The sequence below is a fragment of the Canis aureus genome, chromosome 1, assembly GCF_053574225.1.
Source record: "Canis aureus isolate CA01 chromosome 1, VMU_Caureus_v.1.0, whole genome shotgun sequence".
Taxonomy (NCBI): domain Eukaryota; kingdom Metazoa; phylum Chordata; class Mammalia; order Carnivora; family Canidae; genus Canis; species Canis aureus.
Window position 1 is genome coordinate 50,576,377 of NC_135611.1, and position 20,777 is coordinate 50,597,153.

At 40.1% G+C, this 20,777-nt stretch overlaps 1 protein-coding gene across 1 annotated transcript in view; it reads right to left on the reverse strand.

Annotated features, from left to right (window-relative positions):
* The window catches only part of PRKN (parkin RBR E3 ubiquitin protein ligase), a 1,299,642-nt gene that overhangs the window by 167,628 nt on the left and 1,111,237 nt on the right, over positions 1-20,777 (reverse strand). The window contains exon 9 of the mRNA XM_077899327.1: positions 17,815-17,964. Within this exon, the coding sequence (XP_077755453.1) occupies positions 17,815-17,964 (150 nt within the window). The remainder of the gene's footprint in view (positions 1-17,814; positions 17,965-20,777) is intronic.

Below are 20,777 nucleotides of genomic sequence, written 5' to 3' on the forward strand. Positions count from 1 at the left end.
CACTCATCACCATTTGATATACTGTTTATTTTACTCAAATGTAAGTTCCATAGGTTCCATTATTTGCCCTGGCCTTAGAAACTACTGTGCAAACCCCCCAGCAGGCTTGCTGAGGAACTCCCCACACTCACATATCCTAGAGATGTGGTGATGGAAGAAGTCAACTCTATGAGCCCGAAAAGGCCCCAAGGCATGGAGTCCAGTAAATTCACCAATAAAAGGAGGAACCTGGTGGAATCAGAAATAGGTTCAAAAGGTGAGGATGTGGCACTTGTTTCTCTCTGGGGAGCTGTGTGTCTGCACATACACATACACCCCCGAGATGTGCACGGGAAGCTTTGGGCCACTGCAGGTCTGTGTCTCACCCACAGACTTGGATCATATCACCTGATTGTATTAAATCAGATGAGTGCCCATTAATTTGCTTCACCTGTTGCCCCTGACAACAACACTCCCTGGAGGAAAGCCTGGGCTGAGACAGTGGGTGATGTTCAGCGGTGTCCCAGGTGAGCCCGCTGCAGGTTGTAGACCCCAGGGCAGGCAACTACCTTGTTTGTTCCCACCAGCCTCGTGCCCTACGCCAGGGGAAGCCCACCTAGCATGGAGTGCAGGGAGGGTACAGCAGAAGCCAAGCTGTGAGTCACAGGGGGAACACACCCCACACCTCTGGTCCTGGGAGGATTGAAGCTGGTGTGAGGATGCTGATGTGTGGCCAGTGCCAGGTGTTAGAGAGAGCCACTCTGTGTTCCTGCAGGAAGTTGAAGGGGACCTTGCATGTGGCAAAGGATGAGCCATCAGGGGAGCATGCAAACCTGCTGTCAGGTTTGGCAAAGGCCACCAAGTGGGGAGAATGGGAACCAACAGGAAAACCGGGAATGCTTCCTGCAACCCTTCTGCTCCTGGTGCCCCTGGGAGGGGAGAGAAGTGTGGCATCTGGTGCACTGCACCACGGAGGCAGTGCCCATGGGCACAGCTCCAGAGGACTGGGGAACGAGGAAAATCCAGGCTCCTGCCAGCTCCAGGGTGAGGGGGATCCAACACCCACCCATGGACGCATCCTGCCTGCCCCTGTTTGCAGCAGAGCACCCACCCCTGGGAGGGGCAGGGTCCGGGGAAGTTCACAGGCAGCCTGCCAGAGAGGGAACTTCTAAACTCTAATAGCGGATTTGCTAGTACATGACCTGAGTCCTATTTTGCAGGCTTAGGAAATTGAGTAGTTTAGGGATGAAAAAAAGAAGAAGACTAGAAAAGAACGGCTTTGAGAAATATTCTGGAACTTTTACAATTTGTCCTACTTTTAGGAGTAAGTAAAAGTCTCTGTAACCAATCAAGAGATCTAGAAAGGGCACCAAGGGAATTAGATTCCAGAAGTTTTTAATCAAGAAGGGGTTTTGGTAAAAATGTCTAAAAAGTTTCACTTTCATACTCTTCCTTGTGGTATGAATGGTGTGTGTGTGTGTGTGTGTGTGTATGTGGTATATGGGTGTGTGTAATGTGTGAATATGGTATGAGTGTGCTGTGGTTTGTGTGGATGGTGTGAGTGTGGTATAGTGTGGGTATGGTGTGGGTATGGTATGTGTGTGTGGTATGAGTGTGGTACGGTGTGAGTGGTATGGTGTGAGTGTGGTGTGAGTATGATATGGTATGTGAGTGTGGTATGCTATAGAATATGCAGTATGAACGTGGTGTGGTGTGTGTGTAGTGTGTGTGTGAGTGTGGTGTGAGTGCAGTATGGTATAGTATACGTGGTGTAAGGGTGGTATGATGGATGTGTGGCTTGTGTATGTGGAGTGGCGTATGGTGCAGTGTGTGTGTGTGGTGTGTGTAAGTGTGATACGGGTTTGTGTGTGTGAGGTGTGTTGTCTGTTCAGGAACTAGGGAGGTCAGTTCCAGGATGGACCGTGATTCTCAAAACACTGCCAAATGGTTGGGAGACATTTAAAATATCTAGGGTTATTATACATTTTAGTTTGTGCTTCTTACTTTTACATTTTTAAAATAGCTTTCTTTAGGAAAACACACTCTTGCTAAGTAGAAAGTCACGCGGATTAGAGAAGAGAGATGTTCACGTGGCGACATGCCTGCAATGTCATTGTCACCGCTCCCCAGCTCCCAAAGCTTAGAGAGCTTCACGCAATGAGTCTTTCACTTTATCCTGTTCACTGAGTGTGCGGACGCTGAGATACCCACGCAGAGAGGGTGGCTGGCACCGTCCACTCCTTGCCACCTGCTATTCCCCAAATATTATTAAAAAAAAAAAAACCCTACAATTACCAGCTGGAAATGTTTTTGCCTGAGGGACTTTTAAATAGGAAATCCTCTTATACAATTTTATGTGTGTTGGATACCATGGTAAGTGCTGAGAAAACGAAGAGGAATAGTTGATTTTGAAGACTATTAAGTATGAAGCACTTAGTTTTATTTATTTATTTATTATTATTTTAAAAAATTTTGTTTATTTATTTGAGAGAGAGACAGAGCATGGGGGCAGGGCCAGAGGGACATGCTGAGCATGGAGCCTGACTCGGGGTTCGATCATGACCTGAGATCATGACCTGAGCCAAAACCCAGAGTCAGGTGCTCAACTGACTGCCACCAGACACCTCAGCACTGGTTTTCAGATAAAAGAATAAAAGGAAAAAAAATAAAAGAATAAAAGGCAGTAAATTGTGTAGCATAACAAAGATAGGTGAATAAATATTATATAGTGTACATTGAATTGTTATTACACATTCTCTTTTAAACATTATACAGAATGTGGTTGTGAATTTGTCAATTCCTGAATAGCCTCTAAACTTCGAGAGGGATCTAAATCTTCCACAGTCTTAAGGTATCCATTGGGAGTGAAATTAATATTACGAAACTAGACTCCCTTAAATGTCTGAAAAACTTTTGTACAAAACAAAATAGATAAATGGTTTTGCAAGGTTGTTAGGAGGGTTAGACTGATTGGAGATAACACTGGCCACAATGGTCTTGGTGATGTGGGAGTGCTGGAATGGGAGGCTCTGGGTGGACTGGGGGGTGGGGAGGATGCTGATGCCTTGGCTGCCTGCAGAAGCAAGGCCTAACCAGAGCCAGAACCCTGTACCCAAAACTGAGAAGAGAACACTTCAGGGCAGCGCCTCACACACAGCCAATAGGTTTCCCCAAGGAAGGCAATCTCCTGAGCTACAGCTCATCATATAATTGCCGAGCAAGCTCCTGACCACTTGGTCATGGAGTGGTACCATGGCATGGTACCGCCTGATTCGAACCCATATACGCTCAAAGAAACTCCTGAAAAAAAATTTTTTTAATGTGCCTCAGTTTACCTTTTAACAGTGACTTCAGGAATTTCCCCTTTCCATCCATACGCCATGCTGGCACTAAATTACTTTTCCAGAAGCTCTGGTCATGCTTCTGCCTCGAAAGGCCCTACCTGGTCTCCCAGGTCTGAGAAAAAGTCTCATATCCTACCTGCAACCCATGAGAGCCCCCTGAGCCTCGACCTCCCTCAGTCACCTGCTCCTTACTCCCCACTCAGGTCTTTGCAGTCCCCACCTTCTGGGCCTTCACCCTGGTGGATTCCCAGTGCCCAGGAGGGAACATTTCTTCATCCTTCCAGGCCTTTAATGAAGCCCCCACCCTCAGTTGTTCAGAGCTTTCTCTTGTGTTGCTGGAGAATTCAATGTCAGCTACACGTACATGCTAGAAACCCCTGCTGGACACTGAGGATCTGAAAATGAATAGGCTGCAGCCCTATTCACCCCATCAGGGGCCCACAGATTAACTGGGGTAAATGGTTTGTGAACAAGCAAGGTGGCAAGTGTTAAAACGAACCATGTTCAAGGTGCTACGGGAGCTGGGCAAGCATGCCCTGAACTCTGCTGAAGTTCCATGGCACATAATTTGGCATGATTCTCTACTGCCATATGGGTATGCTGTTTTGTGCATGTGCGTCTTGTTTTCTCATTTGCTTCTGTGTTCCTTGAGCGTGGCACTGTGTTATTGCCTCTGTGTGCCCACAATGCCCTGTACAGTGTCACATACGTACCGGACGGTCAATTACTGCCCGTAGAATAAATAAATGATTTTCCCTTACAAGTATTACTGACTTATTTTAAACAGAAGGAAGGATCTATTGAATATTTTTTCTCCCCAGTGAATGTTTCTTATTAGAACAGCTTAGTTGCTGAAAACAGCATGATTTCTAGTGATTGCAGGAGAAGAATAAAAGCTAAAACTCCTAGGACTACTGTGGCAAATGTAAATCAGAAGCTGATATTAACTCCAAGTGAAGTCTCATACTCAGTTTGTAACTCCAAAAGCTTTAATCTGTGGTATGGGTGGTTCTTATATAGTGAAGCGGTACATTTGCATGTAAAATTAGAACAAAAAGATCAGTGTGTGAAAACTTCAGTCCAACCAGGGCATTTTCTGGAATTGTACCCATACTCTCAGTTTTTGGCAATCCTGAATGCTAACTATTTATCTGCACCAATTCAGACAATTATTGTGGCAACACCTTTGAATGTAAGGGCTGAAAACCACTTTATGGGTATTTTTTTTTTTAAGATTTTTATTTATTTATTCATGAGAGACACACACAGAGAGTGAGAGAGAGAGAGAGGCAGAGACACAGGTAGAGGGAGAAGCAGGCTCCATGCAGGGAGCCCGACCTGGGACTTGATCCCGGGTCTCCAGGATCACGCCCTGGGCTGAAGGCGGCGCTAAACCACTGAGCCACCCAGGCTGCCATCTTTATGGATATTACTGAGAGATGGAGATCTAATTTTTCTGCCTTTGGAGAGAAAAAGTGAAAGACATGTATTGTTTAAAGAAAAAATCACCAGGCAAGGACCTGGTGTTGTTAGAAATAAAGTGGTATTCTGCTCAAGATGTTTTTCCTGCATGAAAATAGAAAACTCTGAGAATGAATATAAGGGGATGGTATTTGAGTGAGGATGATAGGATGGAGAGGACTTATGGCAGATGTGGGAGAGACTGACCTCTACCCCCCACCATCCATTTGCCCTGTCCTATCTGGTAATAGTTTAGTTGGACACATGGTACCCACTGCCTTTGGGGCTCGCTGTGTGGCCATGTAACTAGCTTCTGGCCTGGGGGTATGAACGGTGTGGGTTTTAAGGAGTGGAATGTCCTCCTCTTCCCTGACTCTTTGGCACCATGTATGAGGGCAACTGAGGACTTCGTGGGACAGAGCCAGCATCCAGGCTCAAGATTTTTATGAGAGAGAAATAAACTTCCGTCTAGTTAAGCCACTGCTGTTTTGGGTCTCGATCACACACCATGGAACTGATGGCTGAATAATATAACGGAATGCATGACAATCCATTTAGCCAGAAGGAATGAGGAGAAATTGTTTATTGCTGATTTTAGCTACGGTGGATACACAAAAATATTATGGGATAGATATAATCTGAAGGATATAATGTTTGCTACTAGAAAGGCCTTATCACATAGCTCTTTATGTTGTTATCTGCCCAGAGTTCTGTCCAAATGAATTCCTTTGGTCATTTTTAAGATAATGCCCATGGACCAGTTAAGAGATTTTGGCTAGAAAAATAGCCCGATTCAATGGACTTAAATAGAAAGGAAAGGTATTCTCTCCCATAACATGATCCAAAAACAGAGTGGCTTTTGAGCTACTTAGCCCAGTAGCCCAGTCAAGGTCAGAAAGACCTGGATTTTTCCCCAAACCATTATAAGTAAGGGCCATGGGAATAGAAGACTGTTCGGTCACTCAGGATTTTCTACTGATTTGGGTATGAGCCAAGCTATCCTCCCCAAAGGGGAGGATACCTGAAGAAAACTCAGTGTTCTGTGAGCAAGAACAAGAGGGAGATGGGTGTCAGAGGGAAATCTCCACTGTCCACTACAACCTGTCTATGCAGCATTCCAACCATGACCTGCTGGGAGCTCACCCCGGCTGGGGGTGGCCAGGCGCTCTGGGGTCATGCTCCAGCCACAAGCAGTCTTATTTGTGGAGGCAAAGTAAGCAGCCTGTTGAGCAGACATCTTGCTGATTGTTTTCTTAGTTTTCTAGGGGTAATTTGTGTCCTTTGCCAATTTACAACTGTATGTCAATAGTACTGAAAATGGTGTTCAAGATATGAAAGGCATGCCCGGCAAATGTTTGAGCTATACCATATTGAACTGTAATGCTTTTCCAAGATTGTACTAAAACAATCTTTGGCTTCTTTAGAATGAACTAAAAATTCGTACAGCAATGGGGCCTCCAAACAACCAATTTCCAGACCTTTTAAAAATCTGCTGTGTTCATAATGGGAGGCAGTTTTTATCCAGCTCTCTATGGGAAGTTCCAGGTCAATAGACCTAGTCTAACAAAGATCTTATCTCCTTAATCCCATCATTCTACTTCAGCCTTTCTTACTGATTAAGCAACTCTGACACTTTTCAATAATACAATACAGCTTCTACAAGAGCCAGGCCATGTCTTCACATAAAGCAGACTTTCAGAAGTTTCCTCTGATGTGGATTTACTTCTTTGCAAATAGCAGCCATCTTCTGAATAGAGCTCTGTTTTCTACTCCCTCTTTACATGTTAAATGATTTACGTGAATGGTCTAAAGAAGGCTGACAAGTAAGTGGGTGATTTCTCTTCTAGGAGGCACCTATTCCAAGCACTTCATATTCTTGAAACATCCAGCAAGTAAAATTCCATCCTATTTCTGCAAAGGACTAACTTATTACCTGATTGGACTCAGTATCTCTTCTTTTACTGTGTCCTCCAAATAATTGGAAAGTGCCAATTTGCCGGCTGGCATACATGAAGAGCTTCAAGTTCACAGAGAAAGAGAGGGAGTAGCGAACACTGGGCATTTGCTCAAAAATTCTTTAGGGATAGGTGACATTCTGTAAGTGGAATGGGTTCTATCTGTGGAAGTAGCTGCAGAAATAGCTAATTCTGATTTCCTTTGAATTATGGACCTGTCTGTTTAACAGTAACACCTTGAGAGGAGCTGGAAAAAAAATCACGTGACATTAAATTCCCAGCTGTCACTGCATGCTGGACAATAAATCACCAAGGCTTTGGGAAGAAGAATACATGTCAGGAACAATATTATTTCTAAAAGAGAGTGGCGAGGGGTATGGATGGAGGAAAAAACAGGCTTTCTGGGCCTGCTTCTATGAAAAGGGTAAGAAAATTGCTTTCTTTTTGGAAGTGAGTGCAGTAATAGGTCCACTTGACAAATTACTTTCTAGAGCACATCAGATCGTGTTATCTCCCTCTGTAAGGATTCCTTCTTGTTTTCATCCTTCTTCTGACCGTGGTTCAGATGGGGCAAAGCTTTTACATTTGGCCTGTGCCTCATCCATGGGCTTCTATAGTCTTAATTTCTTTTTCCTTCTCCTTGAAAAAAATTCTTAAATAAAATCAACATGAAATGAATCTTTTTCTCTGGTCACAATATAGACATTTAAATAGATGGATGGACAAAAGCCTGGGTCACAGGCTCTGGTAGGTCTTTCAGGTATACTTCCTATGAGTCTCCAGTCTAGGGAGAAGGTGGGAGTTAAGATCATGTTGGGTCAGTTCAGATTTGCCTGGGGCAGCCTTCAAGGTCCTCTCCTTGGGCCTCATCCATTCTGTGCTGAAGAGGCAAAAGACGTTTGAGGACCTCACCTGGTGGAATCTTTGGGCCCAATGAATGTAAAGCAGGGAAAGAGTTAAGGCTGGGATCCAGGGAACACAGTTTATGGATCCATCATAGTCCCCTGGGGACCACTGACAACACCAGCCACTTGTCTTCACCCAGGAAAAGCCCTGTCCTTGTGCAGGAATTTTCACAGAACTCATCTAATAACCTAGAGACGTAGCTTTTCCAGGGGAACGTCTGACCAGTGGTGAGAAATGCATTACCCTCGTGCTAAGTGCCTGTTTTGCTTGGGCCACATTGTACTGTCTCAATTTCATTGAAAATAGGTATAAGCAAAAACAAAACAAAACAAAAACAAACAGAAAACAAGAAAACACACCATTAAGACTAGAATTCCTAGACTACGAATTTGTGCAAGGTACCATCAGAAAATATTTGCCTATAATTTGGGAACTACTTAAACTACTTTAAAGCGACACAAAAATTAAAATTCACGTATTTGCATGACTGTTCAATGCATTTGCTGACATGTTTCATAGAACTTATTTTGAGATCATAAATTAAATTTCCTAGCAGACTTCACTCCCACTTTTCTTAAATATGTCATTCAACTAAATCAGTATGACAGTAGAGTATGCTCTACACAAATTAATGCTTGAAAGATGCCAAACCGGACCACCTGCATCTCTAGCTCCTTTGAGTGAATGGTAGCAAGTGTTTACAATTTGGTTTCCCTGTCCTTGATCTTTGCTGATGGAAGCCACATTTCCTCTTCCCTAGTCTAAGCCCAAAGATAAACTATGTCTGAAATGGTGTCAAATTCTACCTAATTTAGTTATTGATTACCTCGCTTTTATTTCTAACAAGTACCATTGCTATCTTTTTTTTTTAAATAAGAAGCTTAAGAAACAAAGAAGTAATTCATAAAGAAAATTCTCTGTTATAAAAAGTAAAAGTAATATGTCAACATGTTTAGAAACGTCAAACATTACAGAAAGTTATAAAGTAAAAGACAAAAACTTTCTTTCCTATATCCCCACTTTCTCTATCCAAAGGCAACCACTGTTAATGATTTCTTTAATGCTTTCCAGAAATTATTTTATGTATTTACAAGTATTGATCATTTTTTTCTTGCTCTTTTTACTTAATCCTATATATTAAAAATTGTTCCATATCAACACACAGGTTGACCTTATTCTTTTTAACAGGATGTTTTATTCTATTGTATAGATATGTCAAAATTATACTTAACCATGATGATATTACTGAAAATTTGTTTCCATGTTTTTACCTATTACAAAGCATTGCTACAAAAAATATCCTCCACAAATATCCTGATAAATCTTTGTGATTATGTCCATAAGGTCTATTTCTAGCAGGATCACGTGACTATTACACCTATTGGAGCAGGTGTAAGGATTTTGCAACCCAAGTTAGGACACAGAACTTTGATCTCCAAGGATGATTCTGTGATAGGGCTGAAACATGATCATAGCCTTATAATCCTGAGTGTAAATATCACCACAAAGGATGAAGTGAGAATCAGAAAGTATAAGGAAGCAACTGAAACAATGATTTCAGATCCCTGAGGCCATTCTCTAAAGGCAGAGTGAAGGTAAATCAAGAAACCCCAGTGCACAGGAAGGAAGGGATGATGGCCCCCAGGCCCTAGATCAATTATGTTGGAGGATTTAGCTCCTGCAGGGGCTGCTGTCCAGGAAAGCTTATGAAGAGAAAAGAGCTGGAGGCAAATCAAAAAGACGAGGGCATAATGTGTATTTATGAGGCTTCTACCACCAGGTGATAGAAGCCTGAGAAATAGTGGGGGGTAAAAAAATAATTAGTATAATGAGGTGAAGCATGACTCTCTGTCCCCAAGATCTACCAATGGCCTCTGGGAAGGCCAGGGAAGGGAGGCCCACCATTCAGAATGCCAGGTAGGGTAACTTGTCTGGTCACCTTGCACATTGCACAAGAGCACATTGTTGTGGGCCAGGCCCAGAGAAAACAAGAATTGTTTTCCCACGTCCCACATTGTTGGTGACTGCATGTGTCAATGTGCTGCAGCCATTTCTGGCTGCATAGAAAACAGGAACCTCCAAAACCCACAATTCCTTCCTCATTACTATAATGTCCTATGCAGTTAACCATTTATGAGGTTGACTATGTTAATACCTACTATGTGCAAATATATTGTTTACCATAGTATCATTTCTTCTATGAAGTTTGAAAATCATGTTTCATTGAATACAAATCACTTGAAGGCAGTGATCACCCACAACTGTAACATTTCATCCTATCTTGTTTATGGATCTGATACCCACAGAATTATATATATGGCAATAGCTGCTTAAGACAATGGAAAAGTTTTCACTATAAAAATATGCAGTGTCAAAAATACATCCACAACCAATAGGGTATACATTTTTTATAAAAATAACATTTTGGGGATCCCTGGGTGGCGCAGCGGTTTGGCACCTGCCCTTTGGCCCAGGGCGCGATACTGGAGACCGGGATCGAATCCCACGTCGGGCTCCTGGTGCATGGAGCCTGCTTCTCCCTCTGCCTATGTCTCTGCCTCTCTCTCTCTCTCTCTCTCTGTGACTATCATAAATAAATAAAAATTAAAAAAAAACATTTTGTTAGTTCTCTACAAAGAGGAAAATACTGTAGGTGGATCTCATTAGCTCATTATAACTGCGGCACACTTGCTGCTCAGCACTGTCCATTTAAAAAATAAAGCAAGTGCTTTCATTTTCCCAAATTGTTCCATGGAACATCTATCCTATAAAATGCACCACACAAAAGGCAGTTCTTGCTCTAAAGGGTTTAGAAGATGCTGCTTGCGGTATTTGACTTGTTCAGGCAAAATGCATGTTTGCAGATTGAAAGCTTTAAGTCTTATGGAAAAAGCCCCCTCTGTTTAACCTAGCTTAACATGTGTTTCCAAGCTGTTTGGTGATGGACCTCTGCCCAGCCTCTCTGCTTCCACTACAACTTTCCTTCCAGTAATATCCCCTGGAACCTGTGCTGAATGAGCCTCACTTGGGAAAATGCTGTTCTACATTTTGGTACTTAGAGGAATTGCTTTAATTTCTGGAAAGATTTTTCTCCTTAACTCGATTGGAAGAGGTTGCAGTGTTTGTATGTGAGACACAGGAAACTTGAGTTTGGAGAAGCTACTCTTTGGGTGATATTCTAGTGTTTCTCTAGACTCATGCTGTCCATTAGAACTTTCTGTGGTGACAATGACACAATGCTTTACCTGTGGTCCAGTAGTAGGAAGCCACATGTGGCTTGAAAGCCACTTGGAATGTGGCTAATGTGACTTAGAAACAAATTTTAAATTTTATTTAATTTTAATTTAAATAGCCATCTGGCCAGTGGCTACCATACTGGACTGCAGGGCCCTAGAAGGAGGTGAAAGCAGGATCAAAAGAACTGCATAGAAACTATATTATTTTCAGTAGAAATCTGTTTTCTAGAATGTTCTAAGCTCTCTGGCAGCTTGTAGAGCTAAAGAAGGCTTCTCCATTCCACCTGCCACAGAACTGATTTCCTAACATTATTCAATGAGATGAAGCTTACCATTTTAAAAGAGTATAATTATTCCAGATTTCCCTTTATTTTAATAACAACAAAAAATAGCTAAGGACACATGGAATGGTCAGTGGTCTGTGTCGGATTAGAAAATACGTATTTGTATTTCAAACAACAGGACACTTTCTAGGAACATTTGCCAATTGATAAATGTTTCCCAGAGGAATGGTATGCAGAACTTGTTTGTACATTTGTGAACGATTTCTTTAATTAAAATAAATATTCTCCAAAGCTTTCTATCTTTGCACTTCAAGCTGTCTCTCATACAGAAAGTCTAGCGACACTTGTTTCCTATCTGCAAATGAGCCAATCTTAGAGTTTAAATTAGATTTCTGGACACATGTCAAATAAACATGGAATGCATATTTTTGACATTTCATAACATTAACTTTCTTTTAAAAATACTTTTTGATAAAGAACATCTTGTATATAAAAGAATAATGTGTCAACAAGATATGATTCCACTCTCCATGTTTTGCACAGGCCAGGTGGTTGAAGCAAGCCACTTATGACTACAGCTGGAGCTTTACGCTTAAACAGTTACATACTGGCACAAAGAAAAATACCTGTCCTTTCTGGTGTCTCCTTGAAAACATCGGAAATATATGTGAAAGCACTACATATAGTGGAGTCTAGATTTCACTCTCTAGACTTCTTTTTTAAAAGGGAGAACTCAATATAGTTTGCAAAATACTTCACACAAGTTACAATTAAATTTGGTATTTTTATAAAATTAAACTATCTTTAAAGTATAGGATAAGCAACTATTTTATTTTTCCTTTTATTATTAAATATTGACTATCTGCTTATTTCTGAGTTCCATGTAATGCAAAAGGGGCTCCCCATCTATTTATTATAGTTTTTAACTCAATATCCGATCTTTGAGTGAAAGACTAGGTATCTCTATTTGTCTTCGTTGACTTCTTTCCTATATAAGAACTGAAAATGAGGCTTGAACCCTGATCTAAGTACAATCTTCAATGATATAATAACGCTACTGTTATAAGTAGTTGAAAATCACCATTTTGAACAAAAATTTCTTTGCACATAGCGGGTCTTACCCCATACCTACACAGATCTAGCTCTAGGTTTGATGGAGCCTTTCCATCTTTAAGTACTACAATATCAGAGGCCCTCTTCAAGGAAAATGCAAGAGGACAAACTTGGTAAAAACAAGAGGTTTGTGCAATTGGGGAGTCCATGGCTGATGCTTCATTAGCAATTTGAGAAATCTGCCTTGGCAACACGTGCTCTCCATTAAAGTAAGGAGCGCCTGCCTACCAGGTGCTTGAAGAAATTCTTTCTTATTTCCTTAACAAATGGTCAGTAATATGATTTTTTAAATGTTTTTTTTCAGTTGTTATCTTGTCCCTACATTTCTAATTTAAAACAGAAAACTCTTCATCTAATTCCTAGTATTATCCCAGATCAGAAATTCTCTCTCAGACATATAATATACCCAAAAAACACCAAATAAGATAATGATGTTTTATTTATGGAAAACTCACAACATTTGATTGCCTTAGCTTTCTGTATTCCCAGGTCAGTGAGTACTAATATATTCCATATTTTGTTGCTGTTTTCCGGTATTCAACACGTCAACATTTTACATTGGAGTCATAAAAGTTAGTGAGATAGTTCTGATGAATAGCAATAAGGCAGAGTAAAGAATAATGCATAACATGAATTCCTTAGGAAATCAATTAATATTTTTATAAGCAGTAGTAAAAATATGATCAAGGCTAGCAGAGAGTGAGGTCAGGCTATTTGATTTCAAAATACATTCTTTGTTAGGTTCTGTCTATCAATGTGAAAATATTCTGTGCTCCTGTCAAAACCAAAATCTCAGTACCCTTAAGACTTTTATATATCAGAATGTACAAAATTCTAGTTTGGCTACATAGCCTTTGAAAGGTACGTAACTGTAACTTTTGCAGTTCTTTCAGGTTCCTAATTGACTTTTTGTGGATCTCTGAACTTAGTATATTTTCTTCTGAATTATGTATTATGTGTGCAAGTCAAACACTGTATATTTTGTATTTGTTGATAAGGTTCTTGTAAGCAATTCTAATACTGGGTTAAATGATGATTAATATTTGAAAATAAAAGTGATAGTGTATTCATATTATTTTTACATTGTTTATATCCATCCATTCATCCATCCATCCAATGAATGTTGAACTCCAAATACATGGATTTACTGAGGACAATAATGTCAAGATTATAAAGGCATGTAACAAGTGTAACACTTCAACTTGAATCCTGGTAATAACTTTGCTGGAACCATCATATATCTATCAGGCTTTCTGAGATGTACTGACATTATCATTTAAATGGAAATCCTTGTCCTCATTTATTAGCTAATGTGCACTGCTCTGCAGGTAACAGTTCAGCCTAGTGATACAGTAGAGCAAAGGATCAGGTAATCTTATTTTCCAATGGACAGTATTATATGTTTGAATAAGAGAGTCATAAATACTAACCTAAGCATCTATTTTAAGAAGCCAATTAAAAACCTGAAATCTGTTCCTTCAGATTGTATTATATGTTTCCCTGTTGTATGTATTCACAGGAGTCGTGGATGTATGAAGGACCATCTAGGTGTGTAGTGATAAGCTGACTGACTGGAAGACTAGAGCCACCCAAGCCTGGAGTAAGTACAACACATGGAGCTGTGTCTCAAAACTGAAAATGGGTGGTCCTGGTCACATCTCAATGCACCTGTAAGGCCTAATTTTATAACATCAAGCACTTCTTGGATACCCAGATAATAAGAGCTGCACTTTTTGAATCTGTTGGTAGGTGAGAAAAAAATTAAGCACAGGTAGACTCACAGATACCTTACATTAAACCCGTAAACTACAACCTGACAACCAAAGAGGTTAATGATGGCTAGAGCTTCATCACATCCAAAACTCTATGATTTTTCCATAGCTTTTTTATTAATGATTTTCCTTAAATCATTGATCATGTAGGATGAGGTGCTTACTACTTCCTGAGATAGCCCATTTTATTGTTGGTTGTCCCTAGTGTTAGGGCAAATGGTAAGCAGAGATTTATCTTCCTCTAACTTCTACTTTTTGGGCCCTGTTCTGTCTCTAAACAAGCTGAGCTAACCATGATTTCTACCATACGACAGCTTTCCATTACCACCCTTAAATCCAGAAAAGTTTGGCAGCTTATGAGAATGAACAAATCTTAGCAGGACTCAGAAAAAGAAGAGAAAGAAGGAAAAAAGTGAAGCCAGACAAAGAGCTTCAAAATCTGTTTTAATAATGGTCCATTTATATGCTATAGCTAGCATACAAATATGGCTTAAGGTTATTGACCAGTCACCTTTTAGAGGGACACCACATTGGTTGTGCAACTTACCATGTCCTCAAGGATAACTTTCCCCAGGACAAGCCTAAGTGCTCCTGTTGCACAGGTCAGCCTGGAATAACCACCATGTTATTTCATAGAAAAATCCACTAGGATATTCTGAACTGCAGGTATCAAATTTCCTGTATAATGACCACAATGTGAATGAATGATATTCTGACAAAGTACTATGTAAAAAAAGCAACTCTTTGAAGGGCTAAAATTCATAGATACCTAATTCCTTGCTGTAGATCTAGCTTGATGTGGTTTGATTCCAGAATATTTGGAAGAGAAGATCAAATGATTATCCTGAACAGAGGTTTTAGGTTTTTTTTTTTTTTGTTTGTTTGTTTTTTAATTCTGGGTCTTTCAAGCAAGCTTTTGGTAAACATTGATTAAACATTTCTTTAAATATTAAATATAAATACATTGTATGCTAGGTACTGTTTTAAACATTTTACATCTATGATCTCATTTCATTGTCATAATAGTCTTATATGGGGTTGCTATAATACATCTTATTTTAGAGATGAGGAGACTGAGACACAGAAAGATTAAGACCACTAGTAGTTGGTTCAGCCAGGATTTGAACTTAAGACATCCAACTCAATCTCCTTTTTAACCCTACAGAGTCCCAAAAAGCAGATTAGTTGGGTTAACAACCTTTTGTGAAAGTTGAGGATTTGAAGGCAAAGGGCAATGATGAGGTCGATTTATCTCTGTTGAGAAGTCACGTAATAGGAATCAATGTAAGCCTGAATAAGAGTATGGGGGCTGGGGCAAAAGGGCAGGGATAGAAAGGAGAGCATCAAGTTAAGTGCATACTTTAGAAAATTATTCCTCTGTTCTCTTTCCAAGTTCTTCATATTGTAAACCCTGATGGTTCAGGAAATGCTCATGAATTCTTTGATATTCTTTTCTTTAAGATGGAGTTTAACTATCTTTTCTTTGAGGGTGGCTGAATTTTGCATGTCAATTCTAATGAAAGAAGTGAAGTGGAAGTGAAGCCTTGGAGATCAGGTCACACAGGTGCTGTGACTTTCTCTTTGCTCTGTCTCTTGGATCACTAGTTCTACATAAGTTAGCTGCCATCCTGGGGACAGCCTAAGAAGAGGGTCATGTGGTTTGGAACTATGGCCTTTTGCCACTAGCCAGTGAGGAAGTGAGCTTTTTTGTCCTAAACTCATGTGAGAGAGCCATTTTGGAAATGGATCTTCCTGCCCCAGTCAAACCTTCAGATAAGTGAAGCAACTCAGTTTGACTATGGCATCATCAGAGACCCTGCACCAGAGCTAGAGCCACCCATCTAAGTATTATGGACTCTTGATGCCCAGACTCTCTGGGATAATAAATGCTTATTAATTAAATGGTTAAAATTTGGGGTGATTTGTAAGCAGTAATAGAGAAATACTATACAAACTGACAAGCACACTTCTGAAAACAACAAAACCAAATAAATAAAAATAAAATAAAACTCATTACTTAGAATTTCAAAAGGAAAAATATCCTGAAGACAGCTTTTCTCATTTAGGTAAGGTATGCCCCCAAACTGTTTAATCCAAAGGTATCAAAGCAGTTCAATTCACTCCCAAAGTAATTTTCTATGATTTGAAGCTTAAATTGTATGCTACTTCTTTACTTTGTCACATTGTACAAAAAAGGGAAAATTTAGCTATTCAAAACTTAAAATTACATAAAACCTTCAAAGTTCTTTAAAGCAAGGTGAACAACAGAATGCAGAAGATGTGCCAAAGAAAGTCTCTTTCTCATAAAGATCATAAAGAATTTAAGACCTTAAAATCCAGCTTTAGAGAATGGAACAACAGTAGGCAATTAGCAGGCAGAAGCATACAGTTTGGATATTAGTTAAAAACTATTGTGACTCATTTTAATAGAAAACATTCACCAGCATTGTGGTTTCCTAGAATTTGGCAGCTTGCTTAGGCCCCACACAATTGGTGCAGATGACACAGTACATGATGATGCTCTTGGCTGGAAAGTGCGGTTTGACATCTGTAATTTCTAAAGCTAGCAATTATAACTTGTGTTTCCATTCTAATGTAATCATGATTATTAATCCAGAGGCATTTTTTTCCTGAAGAGTCATCATGGTATCTCATTGCTTTCTAACGTCCACTTCCTCTACTATATGGCTCAGCCCAGGGCTTTGCAACCCCACTGCATGACAGATAGCTTTACTGAGGACAACAGATGTCAACTTACGCATAGATGACTTACAGCTCTCAGCCAAAAATTAGGCCCTGGCAATATGCCTCTGCCATCAACACTCCTTCTACAAAACTCCTCATGAAGTAGCAATTTTAAAAGAAATGTTTTCCCATCAAAATTCAATAGCATTTTATAAGCACATACACTTCCTTCCTTTCCTGGCCTGCATGAAATCTAATATCAGGATTATTATCCATTTGTCATTTCAACCTATAATTTAGCAAGGCTTTTTGTGTTTGAGTTATGCTTCCCTCACACCTTCCCTGTCAGCTTGCAGCCATAGATTCATTCAAGAGGCTGCCTGGGTCATATTGGTTGACCTCTTAGAACAAACATTTTCCATGTTTCTTATTCTGCTTCTCTAAGAGGCACCATTAGTTTTGCTCATCTCTATTTAAAATGATTTTTATGATACAATAACATTTCAGGTTTTCCATATTAATCTTCATTTTATTTCTTGAAATACTTAGGCAAACAATTCTGCTAAGACATCACTGATGGGAAATTCTCTTTTGCCTTTACTCTGTCTACTTAAAGCCAACTCTGAAAAAATAATACATTTTTTCTCTGAATCAGCTGAGCACTGGAAAAAAAGTTTAAAAGTCTGGTCTAGTAATTCACAATGTCTTAGAAAAAACACTGTGATAAACAATTAGAGCAGAAAATCTTAATATAACTTTTTCCTTCACATCAATAAATATATATGTTAATATCTGGGATCCTATATAAGAATTTAAAGGTCTATTTTTTTTTTAAGATTTTATTTTTAAGGAATCTCTATACCCAAGGTGGGGCTTGAACTCACAACTTTGAGACAAAGAGTCACATACTCTTCTGAATGGGCCAGCCAGGCACCCCTAAAATTCTGTTTTGTTATACATCAGTTCAAAGATATCTGAGTACAAAGGGAAAATGAAAATAAAACAAATATATAATCATTGCCAATTCGCTAAAACCAAACACACACACATCAACACCCAGAGGTGTGGGTGGTACTTACCCCACAGCCAAGATCATTACTCCCTTCACAAGTGACCTTCCTCATGCCTGGCTCGGGAAGCAGTCCAGCTCCACAACCAGGGCTGGGGCACAACACGCCCCCCATCTGTAACACACACTCTTCAGCACCATATTGCTGGTATCGGTTGTACTGTAAAAAAACAACATGAGTTTTGAAGAGTGATAATGCTACAATGTGCTATTTTAGTCAAAATATTAATAGCTGGAGGTCTGTGGGCTTTCTTGTTAATCTGTTTTGGTAAAAAATGAGGTGGGGTGGGATGGACAAGGTATGATCCAACATAAAGGACAAGGCCTTCCCAACTGTGATTGGTAAGCAGATAACTTTGCATTTCTAGGAAACTGGTCCTAAATTCCCCCCCCCCAAGGTTGTTGTTGTTGTTTTTAATACTACTACTATCAACTGCATTTGTTTCATACAAATTTTAGGAAACATATTTTCATTTTAAGTTATGGACACATAATGCATCATTATCAATCTCATCAAGTAGTCATTTTCATGCTTCTATTCAGGACTCTATGCCTCTATTTTAAAACCATTTTGAAAATAGGCCCTAATATCCAGCCCACATGATACCTGAGCAATACTGAGCACATTCAGCTTGATGAAGAGATTCACATTATTCCTTTTATCATTATTCTCTTTCTTAAAGCATGCTTTCTTCTATCCCTGATTTCCTCATGCCATTTCGTGGCTTATCACCCTCTCTGGTTTCCCCAGCCTGCAGCATAAAGCCACACAGTACAGTTTCCAGGGCCTTCCTATCACTGCCCTGTTATTGTTCTCTTTGTGTTATTTGATCATATTCACTTCTAAACTCAAATCAAGTCAAGTGGATTTGCTCAACTCTAAATTAGTTTATGTGACATTCGGTGACAGTCTACTATATGTCAGACCCTACAGTGGTGCTGGGGATACAGTAGTGAATAAAACAGACACCTTTGCTCTCGTCCACATGCCTATAACAACAAATGCTGAAAGGTTATATTTCAGTGGAAAGGAGAATAAAAAGCAGAGAAGAAGCAGATTTTGGAGAAGATAGGGACTATAATTTTGAAGAGGTGATTAGGGGGAAGGGGATGCCTCATAAAGAAGGTATGTGTATTAAAACATCTAAGGGAGACTAGAAAAGCGAACCACATGGCTACCTGTGGGACTGGACTTTTGGGCCAAGGATAGAGTGGTACCAAGATGCAGAGGCCAGAATGTGCTTGGTGCTCTGAGGTACAGCAGAGGCCAGTGTGGCTGAATGACAGCAGATAGGGAAATGATGCGGACAGAGAGCTTTTGGGGATCTTGCCTGTGTAGGTCCCTGAGGGCCATTAGGAGAACTCTGGCTGCTATTCTGAGAAATATGGGAACCACAGAAACTTTGGAGCTGTGGGGTGACATAATTTCACTAATCTCTTAAAGACAAGCATCTGGCTGAAATATTCAGAATTGACTCTTGGGGGGGTGGGTAAGGATGGGAGAAAGAAGCAGAGGGGCAAGCAGGAGGTTTTCAGTGATCCACGTGAGAGATGACAGTGGCTTGAACCAGCAAGCTAGTGGTAAAGGTGGGAGATCAGCTGGATATATTTTAAAGGTAGAAACAGCAAAATTTTTAGGTAGATTGGATACATGGCCTGTGGAAAAAAAAAAGGAGTCAAGCATGAATGTAATGTTTTTGCCTGAGAAGATAGGACACACATACATACACACACAGAAAGAGAAAAACAGAGACTGTATTACTGGGATGGGAAGACTCAGAAGAAGGTGTGTCTGTATATGTGTGAATGTGCATGCACGTCTGTGTGTGTGTATAAGTTGGGAACTGCAAAAAAGAGCCATTTCCACTGTGCTCATCTTCAATTTGATAAACTGCTACACAGCCAAGATTCTGAGTGGCTAATGGGATATATGAGTTTGGAGTTGAGGAGAAAGGTGTGGGTTGTAGATACAAATTTTGAAATAATATGTGCATGGAAGGCTGGGCGGGAAAGGGTTAACATCAAGCCTTCCATGCATTTTCTCATTTTTCTGGCCCCAGGAAAGAAAGATGACTTGGTCAGATCCTCTTGTAAACATGCTAATGGTACATCCATACAATGGCATTTACTAGAAAAGATTTCTTAACTATGGAATACATTAAGCAGGAAATACTTATGTGATGAATGATTCCTCGAGTGATGAATGATGAGACAGTTTATATAATTGAGAGATGTCATGTTAATGATCATTCTGTGAGCTTCTTGGAGACTTCATTTATTAAGTCTGGCCTAAAGCACCCTAAGATGCTGAGAAGTGACCTAGGGAGCCATGCCAAATGACCCACATTCTCTGTGCTTTTTGGGTACCTCATTATTACCTGTATCCTTGAAGTAATTAGGAAAGCTTGACACAAGGCTACATCTATGATTCCTGCGAGTCTGACTTGACAATCTGACTCTGTGTTCTCAGTAGTCATGAGGCTGGCTGAGACTAGCTAACCTTTTCTAGGAAAGATGAGAAGGAGCCAGCAAAGGGGACTGAGGAGGCAGGTGGAAAATGAAAAGGATGTAGGTATCCTGGAAGCCAAGGGAATGAAATTCTTCTAGGAGGGTGTCATGATAAATTGTCCCAAGAGCTACACAGAAGGCAATTACTGAAAATTGGTTGGAGTCGGAAATGCAGATGTCACTGTGATCTGGACAAGAGCCATTTTCAGTGGAGTCATGGAGCCAAAAGTCTTAGTGGAGTCAAATGGAGTCAAGACAGATTTGGAGGGAAGGAATTCTAAGAGGTGAGAATGGGTACTTCTTCCTGTAGGAGTTTGGCTGAAAAGGAGAACAGAAGCATAGGAGAGCAGATAAAGAGGGTGGTGGGATTATAAAGGATTTTTTGAAATTGAGGAAATAATATAAGGGAATGAGTGGAAAGAGGAGAGGAGAGTATTGATGATGTCAGCTAGGAAACAAGCTCTG